Source organism: Wolffia australiana, chromosome 8 (genome assembly GCF_029677425.1).
Source record: "Wolffia australiana isolate 7733 chromosome 8, ASM2967742v1".
Classification (NCBI taxonomy): Eukaryota; Viridiplantae; Streptophyta; class Magnoliopsida; order Alismatales; family Araceae; genus Wolffia; species Wolffia australiana.
In genome coordinates this window covers 5,402,729-5,412,500 of record NC_135842.1, presented here as the reverse complement: position 1 = coordinate 5,412,500, position 9,772 = coordinate 5,402,729, and the positions used below count along the sequence as shown (strand labels likewise).

Genomic DNA, 9,772 nt, shown 5'->3' with positions numbered 1-9,772 from the left:
CGTCTCTGTCCCCCGCCGCCGCCCGCCTCCGGCGGCCGCTCCGCCACCTCCTCCCCCATTCCTCGCCGCTCCGCCACCCCCTCCGCCCTTCCCCGCCGCTCCGCCTTCCCCTCCACCCTTCCCCGCCGCTCCGCCCCCCCCCACGGGGCGTCGTCGGCGGTCACTCGGTGACGTGGATGCCACCGTGGAGTCCACCTGGACGCCACGGAGGCATCCACGTCACCGTTTGACTGGCGGTGGAAAAAAACAGCCAGCTGCCAACTGGCTTCCTCTCATTGGTGCATGCTATTTTTTTTACAAAACTAAGTTTATGCTACTTCCTTTACAAAAGTCAAAGTTCGTGACATGCGGTAGTATTTCCCATTTCACAAGCTTACGTACCAAAATACGAATTGGAGTAGCTAGTTCCTTAAATCTGATTGGTCCACGTCATAAATACCACGTCGCATTGTCTCGTGAAAATAAAAAATACAGGTTATAAAACCCAAGTTCGAACCGAGTAGAAGAGAGGGCTCGTCAGAGCAAGGGAAGATGCACTCCTTCGCGTACAGGGCGAATGCCTTGGTCACCTTTGCTGTGACGATTCTGGCGATACTCTGCGGAATTGCATCCCTCTCCGACAATCTCAATCTTCCTGCTCCAACAGCCGAGATCGAGGTTTTTTCTGTTTAATTTTTGCGGTGATCGGTTATTTTTTTAAGGATTTTACGCCGGATCAGCGCTTTTACATTTATTTCCTCTCTGGATCTCACAGTACGAGGTACGATGAGTAATTCATGCGATTTGCGTAACGTTGTTTGGTAGAGTGAGAATAGGAGTTCAAATGTGGGCGTACCTACTTTCTTATTTGGGTCTTTTCTTCCTTTTTTAGATTACAAGTATAAACTGGTTTCAGAGGCAACCCAACGGGAATGATGAGGTGCGATTCCTCCCTCTTTATTTGTTTGTTTAGATTTTGGGTGCTACACTAGCGATTTTTTTAAACTAATACCTTCTTGTATTTATTGTCCAATGCGTCACTGAATATCAGTGAGCATGTGAGAGGGTCGTTAGGGCTGGAAATTTATGTTACTATATCTTCTTTTTTGCGAGGAAGATCGTGCTGATCTTTCACTTTATTTCTTTCTTCCATTAATGGTCGGACTCTTTTCTGATCAATCAATCTTCCAATGATTCCATATCCCTCAATTGGCTTCCCCAATCTTGTCATCGTTAGCAGAAGCTTTCCAAAGGTAGATTTACTCCCGTTCAATAATGCTATCTCTAAGGTGCATTTCTAGTATATCGGAGCTGATTGAAGCCTGCAATGGGTAAACAAGGAAGATCAGTGGCATTTGAGGCGGCGTTTTCAAACATCGGAAGCGGCTGGCAGTGGTCATGGCGGCGCTCTCTGGTGGCATTTGCAGAGGATTGTGGCAAAGATTCATGACAAACTGAGGGGCATCGGAGCAGCCAACTGCGACAGCGCTCATGGCGGTTTTTGTTAGATGTAGTCTTGAACGGTGGATTGCAGGAGGTGGTGAAGAGCAAAGCAGGTTGAGGTGGCCAAACATTGATTCCGTGGTGGTGCCCGTGCGAGGGATTGCATTGTGCGGTGAACGAAGGAGAATAAATGTCCCTCATTGCAGCGGGAGGCGGTGAAGAGTGGAGATCAACAGTCCACTGAGGCAGCGGAGGGTGTAGAAGGCTGCGGTGGCATGACTGGAATTACTGCTAACCATGGACGGTAGAGGTGGAGGTAGTCACTGTTAGAGGGAATACAAAGGGGGGGGGACAGGAGAAGCCATGAAAGAACAAACAGCGAAGGTCAGAGGACAAACAGAGGGGCTCGAAAGGTAGATCAGAATCAGAGTGGGTGAGGGCAGGGAGAGGCCAGACAGCGGTTTGTAGAAGGTGGCAGGGCCAAAGGGGCGCTACCTCGGGAATGCCAGAGAGGTCGTCCAATTAGGGTAGGCCCTCGTCTCTAGGGAGCTGATCATGACCTTGTGGTCAGTCCACAACCACGGAGGTGGGATGCCCTGATGGCTATATCCCAAAAGATGCGTGAGGTGTATCAGCATGATAGAAGCTATGGCCATCATAGGGGAACATGGACTTATTGGTACAAGGATGGGGGAGACACAGGCAATGGCGGTGGCCCTGGGATGTTTATCCATAGCTCAACAAGTGGGAGACAGAAAGCACACCTGAGCGATGATTGAGCCGTTGACCATGTGGACCACCACACAAACATGGGTCGCTACCACCAAGGCCTGACGAGAATGGCAATTCATAGCCGGTGTGGGGGTTAGGGCAGGTGGAGCGTGCCCATAGGCTATCATCACCAAGGGAACACTGGAGAAGGTTGTAGACTTGGAGGCCAAACTTATAGGAGTGAGGCAGCAATCATGGAGGAGGGCTGGATGATGGTAGAATCCCATCGTGCTACGGCCACACAATCCTAAAGAGCAGACAATACCTGAAAGCACTATGATGGGGAGATCATTATGCTTCAGGCGCCTGTCAATAAGTCATTATGCCAGAGAAAGCAGGGAGCCACTGATCTGTTGGGAATGAAAATGTGTGGGGCATCGACATACACTTGCCCCCGAAGAGAACAAACATCAACGGACAGGATGACTTGGAGGCAGGAAGTAACAAGGTAGGGTCTCTCTTGTAAGTCGAGATGGGCCTTCTAGCAGTGGGGGAGGCAGCACTAGGCAGCAACCTCCGAAGGGGGTTCTTGATATGGGATGTGGTCAAGGGATCCCTTGGGCTAGAGGACGTCCACCAAGAGCTACGGATGCAAAATCCTATATTGAGGACTGCAGAACTATGGAGGTTGGATATAAGAGCTTTCTTCCTATGAGGCGTCTCCATGGCGGTGCATGTAGCACTTTGCGGTTGGACATAGAGAGACAAAGGGGATGCAGGTGAGGTGGCACTGGCTGCTACCAGAAGATGAGGTTTTCGAGAGAGCGGTAAGGATGCACATCATCAAAAGCAGAGGATTTCCAATGGGCTACCGGACGTGGTAGAAGTTGGAGGCTATGGTCAGGCCATTCGGGCAACTTCAAGGTATTGTCTCAACCGGCTTGGTGTTTGGGAACTCCAATGTGGGGGGCTCCAGCCGTCAGGCATGGCCTGGCTCTGAGGATATACAGAGGTAGACAAATATTGGCTCAAGATTCAATCACATCAGGGCAAGGCAACAGACATGGGTCAAGTGGGCATGCATCCGTCAACAAATATGGTTTGGGAATAAGGTAGATAACTACCAGAAGCCGGAGCCCAACACTTGTCTGAAGTCGGCTATGGCTTAGGAGGGTAACAATCCAAGCCCAAAGCCTTGGGAGAGGAGGGAGCAGCCAATATCAAAGAAAACACTGACATCACTGAAGGTAACAAACATGGAAAGCATCCACTGGCAGACTCAAGTGGAAGAACAAAGAAGGACCATGCGGACGCAGGGAAAGAGCTGGAATTCGATAGAGACTGAGACACCATCCCATCTGGAGACAAGCAAAAATGGAGTGAAGAAATCCAGGCGAGCATGGGCACCCCAGATTTCTAGGAGGTACACGGCTGGAGATATTATGCATTATGAAGAGATGGTCTATAAAAGGGGAATACTAAGGGATGATGGGGGAGGAAGGGTGTTGGTGAAAGCTGGATGGGGGTGGTCTACTAAGACTAGTGGAAGTGAGGTTGGTTGGAAAGACAAAAGAGCCCGTGGAGTTGATAAAATATCCAAAGGGCAAAGTCATGATGACAGGAGAGGATACGGAGAAGGTGAAAGAGTTGAGATATGGGAGATGCAGCAAGAAAGCAGTGGCAGAGATGGACCCGATCTTGATTCAGAGGGCAAACAAGGTGGCCATGGTAGTTAACTTTCTACAGACGCATTTATATGGGGGAGGGCAATTGGGTCATTAATGAAGTGCATCTCCTTGAATGTGTGCAGCCTCGGGGATGCGTAGAGGTGCAGAGTAGTGGGGAGATATTAATAGGAACCTTGGTGTAGGTTTATATCAGGAAGCAGAATAAAGGAGATGTGTGGTAGATGTTCTTGGGGTTAGAGAGTAGAACATGAATGATAGAGGGGTCAAACAGAGGAAGAAAGGATCGAGCAAGGATGAGCTGCCTGAAGATGCGGTGAGGGGTTGATGATCGCTAGGACAGGGATTGAAAGAGACTAGAAGAGCACCAATGGGGGGGGGGTTAGGTGGTTGCGCGGAATTAGACAGTGGTCTTCAAAGAGGGTGCATGGATGTGACAGTTTGTGGCGGAAGTAAAACTGATGCAGAGATGTGATTGTTTTGAATAGGTGTTACAGGCCCCGATAACAATATACCATAGGCCTCCCTTTGGCGGGGCTATATAGAGAGTCATCCATTTTCCACGGGATCCCACAATTGTTTGGTGGTGACTTCGCTATCACACTACAGGCATGGGACTGACCTAATGGAGCAGATGAATGAGACCCTGGTTTGGTGGATATTTGGTCCTCTATCTCAGACATAAGGCTGTGAGAAATGGGCCCAAAAGACTATATATACCTGTCAAGGTACGAAGGGATCCCACACGCAGTCCTGTTTGGACAGGTTTTTATACTCAATTGATCTGGTACAGCAATTTCCTATGTTGGATTTGTGTTCACTCCTGAGGCCTTTGGTGCACCATTCACCCATTTTGTGCCAGACACATGAGGTAAGCTCAGGCTACATACTTCAAGATGGACAAATCCTGGTTGTGGTAGGAGGGTTTCAAGAAAGAGATGGAGATGTGGTGGCCGCACAGTCTAAACAGAGGTTATGGGGTTGGAGATTTATTTCGTTCTGTTAGCTTAAGAGGAATGAGAAGAAAAGTAGGAGGGAAGAATGCTCCAGCCAAGGGCGCGCCTGAGAGAAAGAAACCTTTGACCAAAAAACACACTTTCTGGCGGCTAGGGCTTGGGGCCTTTTACAGGGGGCCCATTACATGGTCCCATGTGTGAGTCACTTAAAGGTTCACATGTGGGATTTTACTTAGAGTATTTTTCAAATAGAATTTATGCTCCCATGTGGGCCACTTATAGGATGTGGCCCACTCACAATGGAGAAAGAGAGAAGAAGAGATAGATAGAGAGAGAGAGAGCTCCATGCAGCCTCAGTTCAACACCCCCCCGCAAGCTAGGTGTGGATGTTGACCATGCCTAGCTTGGACACCAGCTGTTGAAATCTTGGACCAGGCAGAGGCTTGGTGAAGATATCTGCCTTTTGGTCGACGGACGGAATGAACTCTGGTCGAATGATTCCCCGAACAATGTTCTCCGAAAGATAATGCCGATTAATGGCCATATGCTTGGTTCTGTCATGTTGAACAGGATTCCTTGCAATTGCTAGGGCGGACTGATTGTCACAGTGGAGTTTGATTCCTCCACCATCATACAATCTGATGTCCTCCAGCAAATGATTCAGCCAGCGACATTCTGAGACGCCCCGCTTAAGTGCTTGAATTTCAGCTTCTGCACTGGACAGAGAAACTTCCTTCTGCTTCTTACTTCTCCAGGTGACCAGACTACCACCCAAGAAAGTACAGTAGCCTGACGTAGAGCGACGATCAATCACTGACCCGGCCCAATCAGAGTCAGTGTAGGCTTCCAACGACAGACCTCCTTCACGAGTGAATAGGAGTCCTTGCCCAACAGTGAATTTCAAATATGCCAGAATTCTGTAAGCAGCCCGCAAATGAATTTCATATGGCTCACTCATGAACTGGCTCAATAGGCTAACAGCATACGAGATATCCGGTCTTGTATGGTTGAGGTAAATCAGTTTCCCAATCAACCTTTGATAAAGATTCTTGTCTACCGCCGCTCCAGCACCTCCTTTCCCAATCTTTACATTAATATCAAGAGGGGTTGTTACTGGCTTACATCCCAATTGCCCAGTCTCCTGCAGTAGATCCAATGTGTACTTATGTTGGCTGAGAAAAATGCCTTCATTAGAGTATGCGACCTCAATGCCCAAAAAATACTTCAATGGTCCAAGTTCCTTCATATCAAATTGTTTGAACAGTGCCTTGGTCAACCGACCAATTTCTTCTATATCTGCACCAGTAACGAGTATATCGTCCATGTAAACTAGTAGAATTGTGACAGCTCCACTTGCTCCCTTCTTGATAAAGAGAGCATGGTCTCCTCTTGCTTGATAATAATTCAATTCTACCATGGCCTTGGTGAACCGTCCAAACCATGCCCTCGGTGATTGTTTTAGCCCAGACAGGGCCTTCTTCAGTCGACACACTTGATTTGGCTTTTCTGTCAATCGATATCCCGGGGGAAGTTGCATGTAGACTTCTTCTTCCAACTCTCCATGGAGAAATGCATTCTTCACATCAAATTGAAGAATTTCCCAATCACACTTAGCTGCAAGTGCAATTAAGACTCGAACCGTGTTAAACTTTGCGACTGTCGCAAATGTCTCGCCATAATCAATTCCCTCTGTTTGTGTGTAGCCCTTTGCTACCAGTCTGGCCTTGAGCCTTTCCAGAGTTCTATTCGCCAGAAATTCGGGGGTGAATACCCAACGACATCCCACTACTTTCTTTCCCTTGGGGAGGAAAGTAATCTCCCAAGTGTCATTCTTCATAAGGGCAGACATTTCCTCATCCATAGCTGCTTTCCAACCTGGATTTCGGAGGGCATCTTCGACTCTGTCTGGAACAACAATTTCACCCAGCAGAGCAAGGAAACTTCTGTACTGACTGCTCAGTTTTTCATACTTCACATAGTGGCCAATCGGGTACTTTGCCTTAGCTCGACACGAACGTACTCCCTCAAGGCTATGGGCCAACCTGAGTCATCATCAGGTGTTTCTACATCATTATCTGCAACTGCCTCTTCCAGTGATTGTTCAGGATCTTCTTGGACTAGTTCTGCTTCAGTATTAACTTGACTGTCCTCAACCTCAGTTGGTTCACCTTGCTCACTCAATGGTTGACTCAATCCATCTTCGGCATCGTCAACTATCTGCCCACCTGTGTTGACCTTGATCCCCTCTGCTGGAGTTGTGGACGAACGATGTGTTTGATCATGAGCCACTTGGCGAAGGAATTCAAACACAGTTGAGTCTTTTTCAGTCTGAGTTGCTGCAGATACACTTTCAGCAGTGGAATACAGTTCTGTCTCGTTAAATGCAACGTCGGCCGACACAAAGAACCTTCTTGAAGGAGGGTGATAGCACCGATATCCCTTTTGAGTCCCAGAATATCCAACAAATATGCAGCGGAGTGCTCGTGGGTCAAGTTTGCCTAAATTCTGATGCACATACACAACACATCCAAATATTCGGGCGGGAAGCCCAGAGAAAAGTCTGACTTTTGGAAAACATTCCCGTAGTCGATCCAGGGGACTGTTGAGATCAATTACTTTCATAGGAATTCTGTTTATAAGGTGGGCCGCTGTCAGTACCGCCTCTCCCCAATATTTCTTGGGCAACTTTGCTTGGAATAATAATGATCTGGCAGTGGCCAATGTGTAACCCAAATGCCTCTCAGCTAGCCCATTTTGCTGAGGGGTGTTAACACATGACGTCTCGTGTATAACCCCATGATTCAAAAAATACGACCTGACTTCGGCATTGAGGAATTCTGTTCCATTGTCAGATCGAAACTGCTTGATCTTCTTCCCGAATTGATTCTGAATTAAATTGCAGAATTCGACAATCACTGTTGGTACTTCAGCTTTCGATTTCAGCAAGTATAACCACATCGCCCGACTGTAGTCGTCGACAAACACAATGAAAAAACGACAGCCAGTTAGACTTTCCACTGGGCAGGGCCCCCACACATCACTGTGAATACAATCAAACGGAGAATGGAAGCGATCATCCATAGATTTAAAAGTAGTTCTTCGAAGTTTGGCCATACAGCAGGCTTCACAAAACAACTTCTCAACTAAGATCCCATCAAACATAGAGGGATAACAAGTCTTAAGTAGGTCGAAAGGAGGGTGTCCCATACGTTGATGCAGACGGATCACCTTTTCCTCCTTGGTGATCGCATGTTGTGACACCAGACACTGCCGAGGCGAGTCATCAAGGAGGAGTAAGCCACCTTCCCTCCTAAAGGACGAAATCCTCTTCCCGGAGACCTTGTCACACAAAAAACAGTCATCACTGTCCAGAATAAATTGCCAACCAAAATCATCAACTTCTTTTTGTATAGATATCAAATTTGTTCTTAAGCCCTCTACATGTAAGACTTCTTCGAGGAGCCCAAGGGAGTAAACCAGAATCTTTCCAACTCCCCTTACTAATAGAGAACTATCTCCAGCTGTTTGAACTCTGTGTGTCACTTCAGCAAGGCCATACTCACTGAATTGTGACGCATCTGGGGACATATGTTCTGTGGCCCCAGTATCTGCAATCCATCCATGGGAATAGGAATTACCTGACTTCACCAGTGAAGTGGAGCTGAGCTTTTCTTGCACTTCCTCAACTGCGGGACTCGTCACGACTGCTCCAGAGCTTTGTGGTTGGGAAGTAGATACGTATGCCTTCTTCCCTGCGTTCTGGTTTTTCCATGCCAGCTTCCAACAATTCTATTTAGTATGTCTACGCTTCTTGCAGTAGGCACAGAACAGTCCATCGCGACTGTCTTCCCTTTCTGATCCAGCAGTCGAGTTAGGTGGCGGTGGACGTGTGGGCCAGCTTGTATTAGGGGTTCCTCTAGCCTCTGGTTTCCTTGACAAGAGCGCAGCGGAATTCTGGACCTGAGGATCAGAGGCAACACGTAGTCGACTCTCTGCCTGCCTGATTGCTCCGATAGCTTCTTCCAAACTAGGTAATTTTTCTCTGTGCAGGAGCTGGCTCCTCACAGACTCATACATAGGGTTGAGACCCATCAGAAAAGTAAATAGTCTCTGCTTTAGGATATACTGCCTTTCCACTGACTGTGGATTGTGAGTGGGCCACAAGTAATCAATTTCTCTCCAGACTGCTTTCAGTTTTGAGGAGTACTGAAGCACATTGTCAGCCCCTTGACGTGCTTGCGCCGCCTGGACATTCAACTCGTAAATCCTCCAGTCATGATTCTGTTCTTCACTGAATTTCTGAATATCATCCCATATTTCTTTTACTGTATCACAGTAAAGAAAATCTCGCCGCATTTCTGGTGTCATCGATCTGAGCATCCAGCTGAGAATCAGAGATTCCTCAGCCTTCCATTTCTTGTAGTCTGGATCCGATGTAGCCTTTGGATCATCTGTCAAGTGGTCTCCCAGCTGGCATCCATACAGAGTGAGGGTGATCATCTTGGACCACTCAAACATATTTCCCCCATCAAATTTGACCTCTGGTGGGGGAAAAACAAAGTTAGGACGACTGACATCCTGAGCTTGAGGCAAGTCAGACTCTCCTTGTCTGACTCCACTTAATCCTTCTTCAACAGAAGCCAAACTCTCATCACCATTGTTTGCCATGTGCAGACAGGACTTGATAGAGTCTGAGAGCTAAGGTAAGAAACCCTAGATCTCTCTTGAGAAGAGCTAACAGCAAACAGAAGGCACCACCAGCAACGACCTGATCTGCTCCAGTTGATGAGCCCTTCGAGGATCAGACTTGCTCTGATACCATGTTAGCTTAAGAGGAATGAGAAGAAAAGTAGGAGAGAAGAATGCTCCAGCCAAGGGCGGCGCCTGAGAGAAAGAAACCTTTGACCAAAAAAAAAACACTCTTTCTGGCGGCTAGGGCTTGGGGCCTTTTAAAGGGGCCCCATTACATGGTCCCACGTGTGAGTCACTTAAAGGTTC

At 47.8% G+C, this 9,772-nt stretch overlaps 1 protein-coding gene across 3 annotated transcripts in view; it reads left to right on the top strand.

Moving 5' to 3' along the window:
* The first annotated feature begins 496 nt into the window (after window positions 1-496).
* LOC144706498 (Signal peptidase subunit) overlaps window positions 497-9,772 on the top strand; it is a 35,948-nt gene continuing 26,672 nt past the window's right edge. For all 3 annotated transcript variants that reach the window (XM_078579480.1, XM_078579481.1, XM_078579479.1), the window contains exons 1-2: window positions 497-657; window positions 872-919. In XM_078579480.1, the coding sequence (XP_078435606.1) occupies window positions 532-657; window positions 872-919 (174 nt within the window). In that variant the 5' untranslated portion in view covers window positions 497-531. The remainder of the gene's footprint in view (window positions 658-871; window positions 920-9,772) is intronic.